This window comes from Lipotes vexillifer, unplaced genomic scaffold (genome assembly GCF_000442215.2).
Source record: "Lipotes vexillifer unplaced genomic scaffold, Lipotes_vexillifer_v1.1 scaffold121, whole genome shotgun sequence".
Lineage (NCBI taxonomy): Eukaryota > Metazoa > Chordata > Mammalia > Artiodactyla > Lipotidae > Lipotes > Lipotes vexillifer.
Window position 1 is genome coordinate 995,250 of NW_006773122.1, and position 20,296 is coordinate 1,015,545.

Consider the following 20,296-nt stretch of genomic DNA (forward strand, 5'->3'; position numbering starts at 1 on the left):
ATTAAAAAAAAAAAAAAAAAAAAAAAAGTAATACGTAGACATGGTTCAAAAAGATCAAACCGTGCAGTCCTGACTGCAGTGGACAGCACTGGTCCTTCTTTCTCCTCATATCCCAAGAAGATTGTGGCTCTTCCATCTCTGCCCTCCTGCAGAGAGTGCTCAATAGCTCCCCCGCTCCCCCTTCTCTAACCCCTTTCCAAAGCAGCAATGTCCCTTTTTACATTTCTTTTTAGATAAGATATCTTTGTTTCTTATTCCTTCACTGCAGACCCTGTGTCCTGACACCCCTTACAGTGGCCTTAGGCACTGGTCCCTTGATGCCACGTCTCACCAAGGTCCCCACCCCACTCCCTGCCGCCCCGTATCAGCCACACTGAGCTCCTTGACCTCAGTGCCTTCAGGTAGCCATGTGGTTCATGAGGCCTCTGGCCACTCCACCTGAGATCACACCCCTTGTCACTCTCTCCCAACCAAGCTTCATCTTTTCTCCTTAGTTTTTATCATATGTTTGTTATCCTTCCCCATTATAGAGGAAGCTCCAGAAAAGCACATGTTTTAGAAAGTCTCTTATTTATTGGTATATCCTCAGTGCCCAGAGCAGTGCCTAATAAGAGTAGATGCTAAAGAAACCATAGCCCGTCAGATATTTGCAACAGGTGACCCAGAGCCCCTTGAGGGTGCCCATCTACAGACTGTTAAGCCCTGAATTCTGGAACTGTTCTTGGTGACTTGGAAAAAGAGCATGCATGGTGCAGATGGCATGGACCCTGGGATCTAGACTTTGTTGAATTCAGGGTCTTTTTAAAATTTAAGTATAGTTGATTTACAATGTTGTGTTAGTTTCAGGTGTACAGCAGAGTGATTCAGCGTTTTCAGATTCTTTTCCATGTTATGTTATCACAAGATATTGAATATAATTCCCTGTGCTATGCAGTAGGTCCTTGTTGTTTATTTCATATATAGTGAATTCAGTTTTAAGCTGTATGATCTTGGGCAAATTATTTAACCTCCCTGAACCCCCATCCTCAGTTTCCTCCTCTATAAAAAAGGGGAATTTGACTCCAGGAAGGGTTGCTGTGAGGATTAAGTGAGACAGCATCTGGGAAAGTGCCCTGCGTGGCCTGGAGGAGTCGTGCTGGTTAGTGGTCATGCCCTTTCCCTCTTTCAAGTTCTCCTGGTTCCAAGGGTCTTTCCCATCCTGCTGTGAGCATCTGGACACTGGCTAGTCCATCCATTATCCTCCAAAAACTGCACCTGGCCCTGAGCTGGGTCTTTGGGTGTGATTTAATCTGAAGGGCTGGAGGCAGCTGGAAAACAGCTGCGGGAGTACACTCTCCCTTGAAAGGAATGAGGCTGAGGAAATTTAGGGGAAAGAATGGAGGGAATCAGAGTGCAGAGGAATCTCATGGCATTTCTTTTTTCTCCACAGTGTTTTCTGCTGCACAACCCGAGACCATGGCCAAGCTAGCACAGGTAAGGAGGCTTTCCCCTCCCATAGTCCTTCCCCTGGGCCTGGGCTTCTCTTAGAGTCACTGTGCCTGCAGCACAGATCCCTGGTACCTTCAGTTACAAAGGAACTGGAGAGGTTCTCAGGCTTTGCTTACTCCTATTATAAGTCACAGTTCTTTCAGATGCAAGGGACCAATGACAACACACAACATCCTAAGCACAAAGGAGGTGTATTGGCTCACATGACTGAGAAGCCCAGGGCTTCAGGTCTGGCTGGATCCAGGGGCCCATGTGATATTGTCAGGATTCTGCCTCCGTGAACTGAGCCTCCTCTGGGTGGCTTCATTCTTGGACACATTCTTCCTTAATTGTTCATACCAGCCATCAGCAGCAGCTCTAGGCTTCCATTCTGCTTCCTGGGCAGCATGCAGGATACAACATAATTTATACCAAACGATTCCAGGGAAAATCTTGGGTTTGGTTTTCATTGGCTGGGCCTGGGTAACTTGGATCCAGGCGGTAGAGCTGGTCCCACCTGAACTGCCTGGCCCAAGAGTGGTTCCCCCAGGAAGGGAGATGGATACTGGATAGGCAAAAGCATTAGAGAGGGTCCTCTCTGCTCTGGAAGTGGATTTGGGTCCTCTCTGTCACACGCATTTGGGATTAAGTTTCCCTGGCTTGAGAGACACCATTCTTTCATGCTGTCTGAGTGCTTTGCTGGGCTGTGGAATTTGAGGTGTATCAGAGCTTTTAATCCTGTGTGTGGCCAGCATTAGGTTCCGTCCTTGGTCAGAGCTAGGTGTTGCTCTGGGCCAGGGTTTGCCTGAGAATGATCCCTGTTGGCTGGCCTTAGCGAAAAAGACGTGATCACTCCAACAGTGGGGTTGAAAAGGGAGAATAAAACAAAGGGACCCCTGACTTGGCCCCTTTGGTCCCTCATGTCAATCATAGGGCTATTGGCCACAGACATAATACAGGAGCTGTGTGATCTTGGGTGAGTTCTTTACCTTCTCTGCGGCCCCAGTTTCCATTATGTGGTGATTGAGGTCAGTGATAGCTAAACTTTGTCCCCATCTTCATGACTTGCCACCCAATGAACAAGGGCCTTAAGGATGTCTATTCACAATTTTTGAAGAGCACAGTGTGTTATATGATGTAGGATAAGTACTCAAAAAAGTCTTAGCCGTGGCCTCCCTGTCGGCCTCTGAGGAGCACACTTTGCACAAGTGGCCTCTCTGACCAGGAGAGAGTGCTAGTCGTTATAGACAAAGATTCAAGGCGTAGTTGTTGTTGCCACCCATTTCCCATGAGTAATCATCCCAGAGTTACTTCCTGAGAGGCATTCGAATTGCAGGGCTCTGGATGACCCAAATGGACAGATCAGGTCCTGGGAGACCAGGGTGGCCAGGACCTAGGGCACATATCTTTGGACTCTTGGACCAGTGCTCCCAGACCCTGCTGTCTGCCTAGCTGACCTGTGCTTTCTTGTCACCATGGACCAGCAGCCATAGACATCCTACAAGCAAGAGTCCTAGGATGGCAGAGCCTTAGGGGGTCCCTTATCCTATGGGATGAGTTGGAGCCCCCACGCACAGTGCTAATGCTCTAGTGGGAGCAGTAAAGGAGCTCTGGGGGCACGCAGGTTGAGGAAATAGGAAAAGCTGCCTGGACAGAGCTACTTGAGGAGGAACAAGGGAGCTGAGAGTGCTTTAGGTAGAGGGCATGCTGGAAGAGAGGGGCAGAGGGGAGAGAACATAGTGTGTGCAGGGCAGTAAAAGCAATTTGGATGCTTGGAGTGCAAGGGTCGGGGGAAAGAAGAAGGGAACTGAAGACAATACAGATCTTCCTTGACCTGCAATGGGGTTACCTCCCAGTAAACCCATGGTTAGTTGAAAACATCATGAGTTGAAAATGCATTTAAACCACCTACCCCACTGAACATCAGAGCTTAGCCTCACCTACCTTAACTGCTCCGAACTCTTATACGAGCCTACTGTTGGGCTAAGTCATCTAACACACAGCCTATTGCATAATAAAGTGTTGAATATCTCACGTAATGTATTGAATACGGTACTTAAAGTGAAAATCAGAATGGTTGGGTACAGAATAGCCGTCAGTGTATTAGATGATCAGCCTCGTGGTCGCGTGGCTGACTGGGAGCTGCGGCTTTGCTCTTGCTGCCCAGCATCTTGAGAGAGGACCCTGCAGCGTATCGCAAGCCCAGGAAAAGATGAAAATGTACGATTCGAAGTTCAGTTTCTACTGAAAGTGTATCACTCTTTGAAAACTCGAAGTTGAATCCGTCGGGTACTGCCTGTGCTAGGGAAGAGTGAGAAAGGTCTTCCTTCCACTGAGCTGAAGTTTGTGTCTAATACTCCCAATTATTAGCACCCCAACTCTGTTCCTGTGCACCCCTTCCCAACACACCCATGCGTGCACACACGTGTACACACACACACACACACACACACACACACACAGAGGCACAGAACAAGCCACTCCCTCTTTTCTCTGGTCCAGGTCACCCCCAGTTACTTCTACTGTGATCTCTGTGCCAGTTCTCCCTCTTTCCTTCCAGAAGGGGGGACCCTGAGGCCCAAAGTCATAAAGAAATAGTGTGGTGTCATAGAAAGGCCCAGAGGCATGGCTCTGTGGCCTTCGTTTCACAGGGATGTTCTGGGTTTGACGTGAAGGTGAGTGTCAGCACGCTTAGGGGACAGGGCGAGAGTGGCAGGTGTTGGTGGGGAGGCCTGGGTCAGGCCTGCTCCAGACAGCTCTCAGGTGGAGTCCTGGCTGGGCAGCCACCTCTCTGACTCATGTGGCTTAGGTTCCCGAGCGGCCTCGGGACTCCTGCTCTAGCAGCAGCCTGGGTGGAGCCTGGGGTCCAGGCTGCTCACCAGCTGGCACTGGGGCCTGCTGAATATTTCAGGGTAGAAAGTCCTTTCTCCTCTTCTTCCCCCTCCCCTCGCGGGTACTTGAGGCCAGGAACCTGTGTGGCAGAGGAGTGGCAGGCAGTCCGGGTGAGGTGGAGAAGTGGGGACAGCTGTGCAGGTGGCACTTGGAGATGCAAATTCACCAGGTTGGTGTGAGAATGACCAATGATGGGAAACCTGGGTGATTTGAAGGACTGTCCCTGTGTCTCTAAATGTGACCAGTGCTGGGGCCCCCCTGCGCCGCCCTCTCCCCCGTGGCTGTGATCCTGCAGGGTGCTGGGATAACTAGTCAGACGGGCTACTTTTTATTGTTGTGCAAAGAGCCACATGGGAGAGAGACCAACTTGCAGCTGGCCAAGCCCGCCTCTAAGGGAACGTTTTTTTGTTTTTTGGGTTTTTTTTGCGGTATGCGGGCCTCTCACTGTTGCGGCCTCTCCCGCTGCAGAGCACAGGCTCTGGACGCACAGGCTCAGTGGCCATGGCTCATGGGCCCAGCCCCTCCGCGGCATGTGGGATCTTCCCAGACCGGGGCACGAGCCCGTGTCCCCTGCATCGGCAGGCGGACTCTCAACCACTGCGCCACCAGGGAAGCCCTAAGGGAATGTTTTGATCGGGCCTTGTGTCAGCAGTTAGACTTCCTGTCCTCCAGCATGGCATGGCCTCGTCTTTCAGCTGCAGCCTCTGCCCCAAATGCTGCCTCAACCGCTGCACTGGGTGAGGAGGGAAGAGAGGGGGAAGCAGACGCAGGAGAGAAGGTGTCAGCTTACTGCTGGGACCTCTTCCCTTCTTCCTGGGGGCTCCGCTTCCGTCCTTCCTCTCTCCTCCTCCCTCCCTCCTGGCCACTTACAATCCCACGATCTTGACAACTTTGGGATGTTGGCAACTTTGGGCATCCGCAAGAGCCCTGAAGAATCTGGGCTTGCTTTCCTGACTATTCTTGTATGTTCTTGGCTCCAGGCCTTTGCCATGCTGTTTCTCTGTATGAAGCCTTTTCCTTCCCTCCCCCATCCCTTGGGCCAGCTGTTGCTCATCCTTTAGGGCTCAGCTTAGCCTTCTCCACCAGGAAGTCTTCTTTGATTGCTCAGGGTATGTTCACAGTCCTGTATCTGCCCGTACACCTATCCACCTAGGAAACAAATGGTGCCTAGTTGTGGCAAGCCTTGAGCTAGCTGCTGGGAATACATCAGTGAGCAAGACAGATATGTGTGGAGCTTTCTACAGGGAGTATCTCTTTTCTGGTCTGGGTATCTGGCGTGTGTTACTCTTTCTTTCTCTGCCCAGCGGTGTGATCAGGTTGCAGGGGATTCACGGGTGGCGGGAAGAGGGCCGTGTCCCTTTCTGGTCATCCTCCCTGCCAGCACTTTAAATAGCAACCCTGCACCCACGCATGCATACCTTGGAGGAGCCAGCAACGGCTGACATAAACCAACAGAGCGTTCAAATGCCAGGCCAGGTCCTGCAGTGCAGGTGCCGGGAGACACAGGAGGTGGTCGGAGGCTCATTTGCTGCCCTGCACTTCTTACTGCTCTAGGCACAGTTATGCGAGCCACCCTGCCCCTCCCATGAAGCCTGTCCTGGTTCCCTCATGCATCCGGAATTGCCTTCCACTGTTTTCCCAAGTTGCTTTGCCTCTGTCGTGGGGTATTTATTACGAGCTCTATGCTAATTTGTGTTCTAGTCTCTCTCCTCCACTGGGTCAGAAGCTCATGAAAGTCAGGCTCGGGTCTTCTTTCTCCCTGAATCTTCAGCCCTTCGCATCGGACCTGGCACAGGCTAAGTGCCCTGCCACTGCACTGTGTGCTTAGTGCCCTGGGCTCTGGCATCCACGGCTATCCCAGCTCTCGCTGCTCTCCGGGGCCCCATGGCTGACCCATATCTGACTTCTCTGTGAACCAGCCCATTGTGCATTCAGCTTCGATGTCTAAGATTCTCTGGCTCTGCCTCTCCCCGCCTTTGTCCCAAGGACCCAGCCAGCTTGTCCTCAGATGCCAGTTCATGGCTCAGTTTACTGGGCCCAGAAGAGCAGCACCTCATCTGGGTGTTGATTCTGAGGGTGGCTCTGGGCCCCCCGCCCTGGGCCAGGACCCCACCCTCAGAAGCTGGCAGCTGCAAGGTTTCTGGAGCTAGAGAGCGAAGGGGAACTGGAGACAGACGTGGGTTCTGTGTGACCCCAGCAAGCGGCTTCCCTCTGTGGGGCTCAGTTTCTCTGTTTCTGTGATAGAGATCATCTTAAGCACTTCTACAAGACACTAAAAAAAAATCACACTCATGGAGGTGAAAGGGCTTTGTACACCGTAAAGTGCCATAGACATATGTGGGGCTCTGGTTACTTTTGCAGGAATCATTCCCACCCCCTGCACTCAGTCTGGCTTTTATCTCTCCTGGGTCCTGGGAAAGTGGTGCAGAGCCGGGGGCTTGGTTGATCTCTCCTCCCGTGGGGAAATGGCACCACCCTTGGGGCAGGTGGTGGCAGGAGGTACAGGGAGAGTCCTCCATACCCTTGCCCGGGCTTTCTGTAGCCAGCGCTCCATTTTAGGGGCAGGGAGCTCAGCCACGCTCCAGGTGAGCGACGACGGTGTCTGGGGTAGGACAGTGCAGGTGGGGATAGAAGTGGGCAGATTCCATCTCACCATGTCCTGGGTCTCTTCAGAGAACTATGAAAATACCCTCCTGGGTCTTGCCGTGGCCATTATGGAGGCTGGGTTTTGGGATTTGTAACAGACATCTGATCATTTTAGGGACAGCGGGGACCTTTATCCTGTGGCCAGGGCTGGGAACCCCGTTCAGGGCCAGCACCTCACCCTCTGCTCTTCTCTCCACAGGGCACCAAGTACCGCGGCTCCATTCACGACTTCCCCGACTTTGACCCCAGCCAGGATGCCGAGACTCTGTACAATGCCATGAAGGGCTTCGGTGGGTGCTCGGCCACCAGGAGTGGGGCCCTCAGGAAGAGAAGTGGGATTCAACTGGGCTTGAGGGTGTCCCCATACCAAAAGGATAGCCCTTTCCGTGGGCGGTGGGGTGGGATGGTGAGATGTACTCGGTCATTCTTTGGTCTCCTCTTTTTATTATTATAATTTTATAATGAACTATTCGAATAAAAAGATCTAAAGAGTAGGAGAAACTACCCATAGACCTGCCACCCAACTTGAGAAAATAGCACTTGCTTCCTTATATAGTTGAAACCTCCATGGTGGGTCCCCCTCCTGATAGCCTCTCTCTGTCTTTTCTCTTGCGGGTAAGCACTACCTTGAATTTGCTGCTTATTATTGTCTTTTCTTTTCCCTGTCACTGAAAGAACCCTGTCCTGGGCGTTAGGACACCTGGGTTTTTCTAAGCCAGGCTCATTGGGAGACCTTGGGTGAGTTGTTGCTCCTTCCTGGGCCTCAGTTTCCCTATCCGTGTGATGAGGAGCTAGACCACGGGCCCTCTGAGCTCAGATACTACATGTGCTAGGACCTCTCAGTGGTGGCTTGTCAGGTCCCCATAGATCCCCCCTCCAACGTCACTGCCTCACATGAGCAGAAGGCTGATGCTGAGGACTTGCAGGGAACAGCCCTGGCGGGCTTCCTGGAGGCAGGTTGGGGTAGGGTGATGGGTGCCTCCCCTCTTCTAGGCAGTGACAAGGAGGCCATACTGGAGCTGATTACTTCCCGGAGCAACAGGCAGAGGCAGGAGATCTGTCAGAACTACAAGTCCCTCTATGGCAAGGTAACCACGGCAACCAGAGGGCAGGTGGGATGGGGGGGCGTGAATGATTTCATTCACCTGTGTGTTCAGGGCCTTTTCTGAGTATTTTACTCGAGGTCAGCCTCTGTGCTGGCACTTCTGCCCTCCTTTTTTCTTTTTCTTTTTTTTTTGTCTGTGTTGGGTCTTCGTTGCTGTGCGTGGGCTACTCTTCATTGCGGTGCGTGGGCATCTCGTTGCAGTGGCTTCTCATTGCGGAGCAAGGGCTTAAGTAGTTGTGAGCGCGTGGGCTCAGTAGTTGTGGCACACAGGCTCTAGAGCGCAGGCTTAGTAGTTGTGGCGCTTAGTTGCTCTGTGGCAGGTGGGATCTTCCTGGACCAGGGATCAAACTTGTGTCCCCTGCATTGGCATGTGGATTCTTAACCACTGCGCCACCAGGGAAGTCCCCTCCTTTTTTCTTCTCTCAGGCAGGGGCCATTCAGCCACGGGAACATCTAGAGCACCTGCTTCACGCTGGGCACTGTGTTAGGGGTTAGGGCTACACAGGTGAATAAAACCTGAGGGTGTTAACCCTATGGACTCACGGACCATGGGAGAGACACACAGTGAACAAGTAAACAGACAATGGCGGGGAAGAGGCACAGTGCTGTGGACTTGAATCCTGCCATTTGCTAGCTGCGTGCCTCTGGGGAGGTTACCTGATGTCTCTAAACCCATTTCCGAAGGCTGATGATAGTATGTACCTCCACAAATGAGGATTAAGTGAGATTACTTAGCCCAGTGCCTGTACAGAGTAAGTGCTCATTAAATGTAATCCTTATCATTATAACTGCTCTCTATCTCCTCCTCCCTCTGCCCCGCAACCAGGACCTCATTGCAGACTTGAAGTACGAGCTGACAGGGAAGTTTGAACGACTGATTGTGGGTCTCATGAGGCCACCTGCCTATAGTGATGCCAAAGAAATTAAAGACGCCATCTCGGTATGAAGCGTGAGTCTGCGCATGTGTGAGGGTTGGGGGCGTGGTTAATGGGAGATTCCAACCTCTCCAGCAAGCGTTCAGTGAGCCCTTCACCCACCCCGCGTGTGTGCCCTGCTTGGAGGCAGCTTGCCCAAATCCTATCCCAGAGGGGTGCCACGGTCTCCTCCAGATGGACAGAGGTGAGACAGGTGTTGGTGTGAGGCCCACCCTGTGAAATGGGGCCCTTGGCCCACACGCCCACCCCAGCAGCTTACAGTCCCGAGGAAGCAGGACACAGGGAAGTGGAGACAGATTGTGTCCAACACCCAGAGGGCAAGGGCATGTTAAAGGAGGTCATGAGGACAGGCCCTGGGCTCAGGGTGGCTGGAGAGGGCATCACAGAAGGTGAGCGGATCGAGCTGGGCCCAGAGCTTGGAGAGGATTTGGTGTGATCAGAGTGGGCTGGAGAGGAAAGGGCAGGAGCAGCTGAGGAGGTGTGTTCAGGAACTGAGGGGCAGCCCAGGCTAGTGGAGGTAGAAAGTCACTCCCCACCAAGCGGGGAGAGACCAAATGCCCTCGAGTGTACTTAGCACTTTACAGTTTATAAAGTGCTATGATCTTTGCCTCATATGAGCTAGTAAACATGAATTTGTTTCTAACTAATAAACGTAGCCATGTAAGAGGTTATCACCTACTCATTCTTCCTGTGAGTTCAGTAGAGCAACTAGTATCATCTCCATTTTATAGATGAGAAAAGAGAGGTGCAGAAAGATAAAGTTTTTTTAATGAGCAATCACAAAGCAAGCTTCAGGCAGAGGTGGCACTAGAACCCTGTCTCAGGGCAGCGGCTCCAGCTTGGTTCCTAAGAGCTGTGTTAGGGGCACCCTGAGTGCTGCGGGTTTCCTTGCTCTGACCACCCCAGGTTCCCATCTCGGGGCTGGTGGCCTCCCATCCCAACCCTTGACTCACATGCCCCTTTCCTTCTCCCAGGGCATTGGTACCGATGAGAAGTGCCTCATTGAGATCTTGGCTTCGCGGACCAACGAGCAGATCCACCAGCTGGTGGCAGCGTACAAAGATGGTGAGAAGAGCGGGAGGGGCCATTCAGGGTTTTTCAGATGCGTAATGAAGGTGATCACAAGAGTAGGGACCCTAAGACTCTACCCATTCACCTTTTTTTTTCTCCTTCCCTCTGTTCTGTCCATCCATCCAATAAGTACCTGCTCTGTGCTGGGCAGGTTCTCAGGATATGGCGGTGGGCATCCGTATAGTTCCTGCCTGAGAGCTTATAGATTAACGAGGTAATGAGGGATACAGATAATAAACAGGTAAACAAATAAACATGACGGTGACTTGTTGTGGTGAAGTGTTACGAAAGAAACAAACAGAGAACAAGCATCTGACTTTAACTGGGGAGGACGTGCTTCAGACAGGTGGTCAGGGAGGCCTGTCTTGGGAGGAAATGAGAAGGATCCAGTTGTACACAGAGTGGGGAAGAAGACCCAGGAGAGGGAATGGCAAGACCAAAGGCCCTCGAGCAGAATAAGCCTGGTATCCAGTGGGAGGCTAGAGCAGTAGAGGGCAGGACAGGATTACACAGGGCTATGTAGGCCAAGAGAGAGACACAATGTTTATTCCAAGCCCAGTGGGAAACAGAGGCGCCTACGCTCAATGTGGGCTTTAAGACAGTCACCCGTGTTGCTGTGGATTGGAGAAGCAGAGAGAACAGTCAGAAGGCCGTAGCCACTCTCCAGGTGAGCGACGACGGTGTCTGGGGTAGGACAGCGCAGGTGGGGATAGAGAGACTTGGGCAGATTCCATCTCATCACATCATGGGTCAGTACAGAGAACTGTGAAAATACACCCTGGGTTTTGCCATGGCTGTCGTGGAGACTGGGTTTGGGAATTTGTAACAAATATCTGATCATTTTAGGGGCAGCAGGGACTTTTATCCTGGTTTCCTGGGGTGTCCTCGGGATGGGACTAGAGCTTGTGTTCCTTCCCCGCAGCCTACGAGCGAGACCTGGAGGCCGACGTCATTGGGGACACCTCTGGTCACTTCCAGAAGATGCTCGTGGTCCTGCTGCAGGTTGGTCCACCTTGGAGCCCTCCCCGAGCACTCTGCCAGGGTGCAGGGGGCTGTGAGCACCTTCTCCCTGTTCTCCCAAACAGGGTGGCCCGTGAGGGCCTCCTTGGTGGTTCTTCACATGTAAAGTCCTCCTTGGTGTTTTGTGGCCTCCCCCCTCCCTCTGCCCATCTTATCCTCAAACTTGAGATGGTTTCTCTCTGGCTCACCTGGGTGTGGAATCTGAGCATCCAGGGTCTATGCTGTCCCCCGTGGCTTGCACAGGCAGGTGACCTGCATTTCTTTTCACATACTGTGTCTCTGTTGTGCTCCTGTGTCCTCCTTCCTCTCTCCACAAATAGCCCTTCCCCCTCCTCTCCAGCCTAGCTCCTGCCATGGCTTCCCCAGCCGCTGCACCTACCTGAGCTCACCAGCAGGGGCGCCAGCGGAGGCATAGCATCTTTGGAGCTGCCTGCGTGGCATTCCCCCACAGCCAAGCCCTGCTACTCCCTCCCACCCACGGATGACATAAAAAAGAGCATAAAGATGCTGTACACTGGTGTCCGTGGCTGAGTTCTGCCTGCCCAAGTTGGGTTTCTTCCTTTGTTCATTTCCCCCCCACATACGTTTTTTTTAAAAAAAACACTTTGAGTTAGTTGCTAACATTTAAAACTAGGGAGATTTTGGTCCAAAACCAGATCTCTAGATTCTTTTGAATAATCGAAAGCTCTGGCAACAGCAGGCCTGCATTCTGCACGACTGCAGTGGCTGGAGTACGCATCCCACCCTGCTGCCTCTCCTCTCCCTGCTCAGCCCCTTGGGAACAGGCATTGAGGTATCTCAAGTCCAGCTCCAAGGACCAAACTTTTAGGAAGGTTTATATATAAAGCCACCTCTTTGTTTCTTTCATTGCCCTCCCTCCCCCCCCCCATCTTACAGCAGCTGCTCCCAGTTCTTTTCCTCTTGTTACCATAACTATCCTCATTCGGTATTAAGCAGCTGCGGAATTATCAGGAGATGATCTTCAAGAGTGGGAAAGCGTGGCCTTTGCCCCCATTTTCAAAGCGCATGTTCCGGACAGGAGCGTGCCAGCCTGTATCTTGGAGTCAGAGATGTGGCCTCCTTAATATCTAACATCTAGCAGGCGGTTACATGGCACGGATTGTAAGCGTACCGGCTCTGTCTCCTTAGGCTCGCTCCCAAAGAGAACCAGGGGGTTTGAGATCCTGAAATGCACAGTTCAGGGGGAACAGGAGATAAGCGTAGGCTTGACCTCTGCCCACATAACTAGGAGCCCAGTACGGCTGGCCCCTGGACCCTATGAGTATCCCCCTCTGTCTGATGGGACATAGGGTGTGGGTGGAGTGACAGGAACACAAATAGGATTTGGTGCCTTCACAGCTTGTGAGCTCAGATCTCAGGCCCCCAGTCTCAAATCCTCATTGGTGAATTCCTTGGCTTAAGATATGGGAGCCCCTAACAGAATGCAAATATGCAGACTTTTGACCCCTGTGATATTGTTGGATGGCCTCGTGGGCCATGCCAGGACTTGTGGCAGGAGTCCTATCCTCAGAGATGTTCTCAGTACAAGCCTTCCTCTGGGGTGGAGGCACCTAGGAAGACCTTGGTTATTCTCAGGACTCCTCTGTTTGGTCCAAGCTCCAAGGATGAGGGAGAAGCCAGTGGGAGCGGCCCTATGATTTGCTGCAAAATAGATGCTGTGGTCTTTTTTTTTCTTTTTCTTTTTTTTTGGCTGCACTGCGTGGCATGTGGGGTTTTAGTTCCTCAACCAGGGATTGAACCCAGGCCCTCAGCAGTGAGAGCTCAGATCATAATCACTGGACCACCAGGGGATTCCCAGGTGCTGTGGTCTTGATCCAGTGGCTGCTGTCAGTCTCTTCTCCTGGACACTCTGGGCCACCATAGTTTTCCCAGTCCTCCCTGTCTCCACCACTGGCATCCAGGCTTTGTCCTGGCTCTGGTATTTGAACCACATGTTCCTTGTCTTTCTGCCCAGGGAACCAGGGAGGACGATGATGTAGTGAGCGAGGACCTGGTGCAGCAGGACGTCCAGGTAAATCAGCACCAGTGGAGGTCCCCGGGCACAGCGAGGCAGCCCTGAGAGAGGGGAGAGGTTGGGCATGCAGGGAAGGGCTGGAGGCAGAGTAATTTGCATCAGATGCCAGAAATAACTGACTCACAGCCATCATTTATACAGTGCTTTGTTGAAGAAAGGACTTAAGTTAGCTTTCAGAGGTACACAGTATGTAAAGTTGATGAGATGTATTTTGGAGCTTTTCATCATTTGTTCATTTATTCATTCAGTTAATTAATATTTATTGAACACTTACTATGTGCCAGGCATTCTGCCAAGCGTTGGGGAATCCTAAATGAACAAAGTCGGACAGTACTGGGGAGACAGGCGTATATTAATCACACAAACACCTTCCCTGTGGATATACCATACATTCCAGGTGTTTTGAGCCCCCACTATGTGCCAGTAACAGTGCAGCAGTAGATACAGAGAATGTAAGACATAATTCCTGTTCTCGAGGAGCCCATGTCATAGTGGGAAGCAAGGCATATAAATATTATAATATACACTAGATCAAAGCTATAAAGAAACAGGAAGCCTAGAAGAGAGAGGGAAGGAAAGAGAACTCTGCCTAGGGACATCAGGAAGTGCTTTGAGAACAAATGGGACATTTAATCTGGGGCCTGAAGTTTGAGTAGGAGTTTCCCCAGAAAGAAAGGGAGAAAGCTGTACAGGTGTATGCAAATGTCCTGAGGCTACCAATTAATGGCATGTTCAGGGATCCGGCAGCAGTTCTGAGTGGCTTGGCTGGTGAGTTCTGTCTCCTGTGGTTTCTTCTTTTAGTTAAGTCCCACCTCTTCCCCTTCAGGACCTGTATGAGGCAGGGGAACTGAAATGGGGAACAGATGAAGCCCAGTTCATTTACATTTTGGGAAATCGCAGCAAGCAGCACCTTCGGTTGGGTAAGCTCCAGAGAAGACCTACAGCTGCCCGCTTTGAGTTATGCCAAGATTTCCTTTCTCTTTTCCTTTTCTGCTAAGGGAGCATGATAGCTGCCTCATCCACAACCCAAACACTAGTCTTGATTTTATTAGATGGTGCTTTGTATAGGCCCTCATGAAAGGCCTTAACAGGATGTTCAGCCCCTCCATCTCAGTACCAGTCCTGTCTTCGTGTTGGAGCAGGAGGTGTACACAGTCCCTCACAGCAGACGCAGCGAGGCTGCATGGTGGCTGGTGATGTGCACGACCTCCCTGACCCCTCCCTAGGTGCCAGCCCTACCTTCATGGTGGCACTCTGATCCTGGCCACTATGCCTCCCCTTCTGAAGTCCCCATTCCTTCCAGTGTTATGGGGGGTACTCTTGACACCCCTTTCTGTCTGTCGGACTCAGTGTTTGATGAGTATCTGAAGACCACGGGGAAGCCGATCGAAGCCAGCATCCGAGGGGAGCTGTCCGGGGACTTTGAGAAGCTGATGCTTGCTGTGGGTACGTCCTGACATTGCATTCCTGGGGCCTTTGAGGGATTCAGGGATTCTGACCCAGGAACAGGGGAATTGTATGGTATGGTGGTGGGAAGGAGAAAACCAGATTGTCTGTTTGCAAGCCAGACATTTCAAGAGTCAGTATGTCTGAGCCTGGGGTAGGTTGTGTGTATGTGTTTCTTGGGGGAGAGCTAGGCCCAGCCCTCATCTTACCCAGAGCTATCCCCCACCAACCCTATTTAAAGTAGTCAGGTTCTAGCCTGCTCTGCCAGCAAGATTCAGAGGTTCAGCTGGTACCTTTCTGTTGAGGAACTACCTTCCCCAGCCCCATCCCAGATGCTTCCCCACCTGACCCAGTTCCCTGTGAAACCCCGAAGGACTAGAAAGTGGAAGCGGGTCCTTGCAGTACACTCCCCACATTACAACAGGCCCATTTCCTGATTTCTCTGTCCCCTGGATTTGTGATAAAAGTGGTGGGTCTGGGGTGCTCTAGGACTGCGGCTTATCAGGAACCAGGATCTTCCCAGGTTTGAACTTGGTGACCCCCAAGGAACGGAAACAAAAAAGGGCTCGGGCCACCCCTTCGTCCTTCCGAGGCAGCCAGAATAACTACGTCTTCCTCCCTATTCCCAGTGAAGTGCATCCGGAGCACCCCAGAGTATTTTGCTGAAAGGCTCTTCAAGGCCATGAAGGTGTGTGGTGGGGTTGATGTGAATGAGGTAGGGGGATGGGGGCTCTGCACGCCTCCACAGGACTGTTGGGAGTCTGGCAAATCCTTGGGGTCCACCGGCCAAAGAGAGTGTTCAACAAGGCATTGACCACAGGACAGCGTGATGGCACTTTGTCCCAGGTGAGCTCCAGAGCCTGGAGTGCTGCCTGGTCACACACCTGTCCACCCAATACCTGCCCTGTCCTCATGATTGATCAGAGGGTGCAGTGACAGCCTGCACCCGATCCAGCTGACCAGCTGGGTTGTAAGCCCATGCTTTTTTTTTTTTTTTTTTTTTAATTTTGATTGGAGTATAGTTGATTTACAATGTTATGTTAGTTTCAGGTGTACAGCAAAGTGAATCTGTTATACATATACATACATCTGCTCTTTTTAAGATTCTTTCCCCATATAGGCCATTACAGAGTACTGAGTAGAGTTCCCTGTGCAATACAGTACGTCCTTATTAGTTATCTAATTTTTATTTGTTTGTTTGTTTGTTTTTGTGGTACGCGGGCCTCTCACTGTTGTGGCCTCTCCCGTTGCGGAGGAAGCCCATGCTTTTTAAATACTATTAAACAGAATGTTTATATACAATGTACGTAAATAAGTGAAAAACAGTTTGGCATTTTCTGCCAAGATTCATGATGTTCATCCCTGAGACCCGGGTACTGGGGGCAGTGCTTCCCAGGACTTTACACACATGACACACAGAAAGTGGTGATATTTCCATAGTGCACCAGGCTGAATGAATCATTTGTTGCCAGAGGCCATAGGCCCAAAGTCCCTGCATGGCCATCCCACAAGGACAAGTGGCCTGTAGCCCATCCACTGTCTTCCAGCGCCAGAGTGAGCTGGACAGCCGGGCCCCGCAGAGACGTTTGCCTGTATGATGTGTTCATAAGAACGTTCATAGCAGTGTTGTCCATGTTATGAAAGAACTAGAAACAACCCGGTGTCCATCAGGAACATCATGGACAAATAAATGCATAGTGGTGTATTTACAGAGTTCCAAAATGTGCAAACCTAAACCACGTATTGCTTAGAGTTACAAAGTTAGGTAAAATTATGAGGGTATCAAGGATGGGAATGACATGAGGTGGGGGGAAAAAGGAGATAAAAGCAGGAGGGACACAGGGAGCTTTGGAGGGATTGGCAGTTTGCTTCTTTCGTTCTTAATTTTAACATTTTATCTCAAAAAGTTGTATTTTCAGTTGAGCTGGGGGCTGTCAGCCCTCCAGCCCCCTCTCAACTCCCCGTCCCCCAAACCCGCTTGTCTTGCAGGGGCTTGGGACTCGGGACAACACCCTGATCCGCATCATGGTCTCCCGCAGTGAGCTGGACATCCTCGATGTCCGGGAGATATTCCGGACGAAATATGAAAAGTCCCTGTACAGCATGATCAAGGTGAGGTGCTCACGGGGGTACAGAGAGGGCTGGGGAGCTCTCCCAAGAGAAAAGGCACTGTGCTGGAAAGCTGGGTATCTCATGGGGATTCTAGGGGCCTCAGCTTGTGGCATCTTCAGGAAATTTAAGGCAGCTCAGCAGAGGAGCAAGTGTCCAGGGTGCTTGTAAGACATGAGGCACCTTTTTAGAGGAAGGCAGGGTGGGGCCGTGAAGAGCATGAAGTGGAATCCAGGTTGAGGACTCCATCCCTAGGGCAGTGAGAGGTCAGCCTCCTGAAGGAAGCAGGAGGCACTGAAGAACACAAAGGAGGGTTTATTTGGGACCTGTTGGCCCTGGGCCAGGCGATGACTCTGGGCTGTCCAGCCCACAAGACTGGAGACAGGAGACAGATGCAGAGCTGGTTGAGTTCTCCTTGTTTCAGGTGAGTGGGATAAAGCTTTCTGAGTTCAAGCTGAGCTCCCCGAAGTGTGTTTCTTTTTTTTTTTTCTTTATAAATTTATTTGTTGATTTATTGATTTTTGGTTGCGTTGGGTCTTTGTTGCTGCACTCAGGCTTTCTCTAGTTGTGGCGAGCGGGGGCTACTCTTTGTTGAGGTGCTCGGGCTTCTCATTGTGGTGGCTTCTTTTGTTGCGGAGCACGGGCTCTAGGCACGCGGGCTTCAGTAGTTGTGCCTCACGGGACCTAGAGCACAGGCTCAGTAGTTGTGGCGCATGGGCTCAGTTGCTCCGCGGTATGTGGGGTCTTCCCGGACCAGGGATCGAGCCCGTGTCCCCTGCCTTGGCAGGTGGATTCTTAACCACTGCGCCACCAGGGAAGCCCCCCAAAGTGTATTTCTAAATAGGAATTGTATAGGCATTGTGCAAAAATGTCCCATGGAAAACGTTTGGGAAAAAGAATAAGCAAAGATAAGTCAGCTTCTTTACCTCAGAACTTCTCACAGCCTTCACTTCAGTATGTCCATTATGAGGCTCCAAGAGGGATGTAGAATATGCCGTGTCTATCAGATGTACATTTGTTTGTTTGGTTTTGGCACTGCCCATGTTTTTGCTCAGGGAGCCCTATTTTACGGACTATTTCATGTGGGGGGCCACGGCTGGGGATTATCTGGTGGCAGAGGTGTGCTGAGTCCAGCTGTCTGGGGAAGGCGTCTCTTCTTAATTCCACGTTCAGTAAAGGCATATGGGTAGCTTGGAATTGTCCGTTGGAGGTATTTACACCATGGAAATGGGCAAATGCTACAAAGCAGGGCTTTTTTTTTTTCTTTTTTTTCCCAGAGAGCCAGTGGTTAATACTTACCAGTACACACCGCTTTTTGGCCTCAGCCACCTCCAGACAGGAAGAGAGTCAGGGCTGCTGTGAATACGTGGTCAGCCTCCCCCTGTTTGGGGGAGAACCTCCCCTCCTTGTCTGAGGGGACCCCAGGGCTGAGTGAGAGGTAACCTTTCTCTGTCTTTCTCCCCAGAACGACACCTCTGGCGAGTACAAGAAGACCCTGCTGAAACTGTGTGGGGGAGATGATGAGTAAGTGACCTCCTGGCCGAGCGCTGGAGGGCGTGGCCTCAGGCGTGGCCTCAGGCGTGGCCGGTCAGGATTCTCTTGGCCTCATCTGGATGGACCGGTGGATGGATGGATGGATGATGGATTGGATGGGCTTGGGGATTCCCCGAAGGTCAGAGCACCACACAGGTGAAAGCCTGCGTGTCCATGTATGTGCACATGAGTGTGGTCTCCCATACATGGAGACGTCTGCTCCTGTGAACTCGGAAATCAGTCTGGGGATGTGGACCAGGAATCGGAATATGAGGGTCTAGGCCCTGCTAATTTCTTCACAGGTGCTTCTCGGTTTCATCATCTGTTAAATGGAAACAGTACAGATGCCTGCTCTGACTACTTGTTTATTCAGCATCTCTGTATTAAGTACTCTCCACGTGCAGGCATTGAGGGGGAGCACAGTGATGATGCCTCGGGCCTAGAAAAGCATACAGACCAGGGTGTACGTACATGATGGGGAAGTATACGAGCCTCTGAGAGCCCTCAGAGGGTGCACTATCCCCGACAGGGCGGGGAGGTTCCTGGAGATAATGAGGCTGAGATGCAAGGAGGAAGGTGAAGAGGTGAAGACAGGGCCTGGAGGGAGAGTGTTCGGGGTGGAGAGAGGGCCTAGAGAGGAGAAGGCACAGCCTGGTTCATTTGTGTAACTGAGGTCACACTCTTGTAGCATGCTGAGGAGAGATGAGGCTGAGAGGTGGGCAGGGTCTGGGGCCTCTTCCTGGCACACGAGCCTCACCTAAGGGTAGCAGAGAACCAGCCATTGGAGGCGTTAAATTGGGGCATGACTTGACCAGATTTGGGTGCTAGGAAAGGGACTACAGGTACTCTGATTTCCCTTCTCTGGGGCTTATAATGATCCAGTTAAGTAGGGAATAGAGAGCCTCCTGTTTACCTTTGTTAAGCGCCTTAGGGGCTGATTCAGTTCAGCAGTTATTTACCTGGCAACTAATAAACCAGGGTGCTTGGCAGAAGGAGAGGTAGAGATGGCGTGGCCCTAAGCTGGTCATGGACATGTCTGAGAGGGGAGACTTGGATAGAAGTCACTCAAATTATAAAGAGGAAAGGGGAGGTTGAGGGACTAGAGAAATCATCTCCTGCGTGGGGCCTGGCGCCAGGAAGGCTGCTGCTCAGAGCCAGCATGGTGGGGGGGTGGGGGTCGCAAGAGAGGGTAGAAGGTTCTCAGAGGTGGAGGGAGGGCTATGGTGAATGGGTGAGGCCCAGGCTGCAGAGAAGGGAAAGCCAGATGGATTTACTTAAAGTATGTGTGCATGAGTGTGTGTGTGTGTGTGTGTGTGTGTGTGTGTGCGTGTGTGTTGTGTGTGTGTGTGTATGCGTGTGTGTTGTGTGTGTGTGTGTATAAGTGTGTGTTGTGTGTGTGTGTGTGTGTGTGTGTGTATGCGTGTGTGTTGTGTGTGTGTGTGTATGCGTGTGTGTTGTGTGTGTGTGTGGTGTGTGTGTGTATGCGTGTGTGTTGTGTGTGTGTGTGTATGCGTGTGTGTTGTGTGTGTGTGTGTTGCCCACGATGACCTTCCCTCCTGTCGTCTCCCTAACACCCTCCGTTCCAGTGCTGCTGGCAAGTTCTTCCCGGAGGCAGCGCAGGTGGCCTATCAGATGTGGGAACTTAGTGCAGTGGCCCGAGTAGAGGTCAGACCCTTCCCCCACCCCGCCTGCTTGACCTCTTGACCACAGTTTCCACTCTTCTGCTCGCACCTTCCTGCTGCTCTGGTTGGCACCCAGCTGCCCCCTGGTGGCCAACCCGAGACGTTGAGTCTCATGTCTTGAAGCTTCCTGTTCTCTGCGGAGCGATGGATGGGTGGGTGGGCACTCTGGTGTTGGCATCTGATTCCTGCGTTCACCTCTCACATGCTGGGAGGTGTTCTGCCCCACTAACTACTAACAGATCTTGCCAAATGGAGACCTGGTTGGTTCAGTAGCGGGGCCTATCCCATCCTCGGTCCAACAGTTGGGTTTTGGAGGCATGAAAGCTGAGAACAGCTGGGCACCCCTGGGTGCACT

The 20,296-nt window shown here is 51.7% G+C and overlaps 1 protein-coding gene across 2 annotated transcripts in view; it reads left to right on the forward strand.

Moving 5' to 3' along the window:
- ANXA6 (annexin A6) overlaps positions 1-20,296 on the forward strand; it is a 55,252-nt gene that overhangs the window by 8,888 nt on the left and 26,068 nt on the right. For both annotated transcript variants that reach the window (XM_007448032.1, XM_007448031.1), the window contains exons 2-14: positions 1,430-1,473; positions 7,205-7,295; positions 7,999-8,093; positions 8,937-9,050; positions 10,020-10,110; positions 11,039-11,118; positions 13,112-13,168; positions 13,998-14,091; positions 14,522-14,617; positions 15,247-15,305; positions 16,607-16,729; positions 18,192-18,250; positions 19,846-19,924. In XM_007448032.1, the coding sequence (XP_007448094.1) occupies positions 1,456-1,473; positions 7,205-7,295; positions 7,999-8,093; positions 8,937-9,050; positions 10,020-10,110; positions 11,039-11,118; positions 13,112-13,168; positions 13,998-14,091; positions 14,522-14,617; positions 15,247-15,305; positions 16,607-16,729; positions 18,192-18,250; positions 19,846-19,924 (1,056 nt within the window). In that variant the 5' untranslated portion in view covers positions 1,430-1,455. The remainder of the gene's footprint in view (positions 1-1,429; positions 1,474-7,204; positions 7,296-7,998; positions 8,094-8,936; positions 9,051-10,019; positions 10,111-11,038; positions 11,119-13,111; positions 13,169-13,997; positions 14,092-14,521; positions 14,618-15,246; positions 15,306-16,606; positions 16,730-18,191; positions 18,251-19,845; positions 19,925-20,296) is intronic.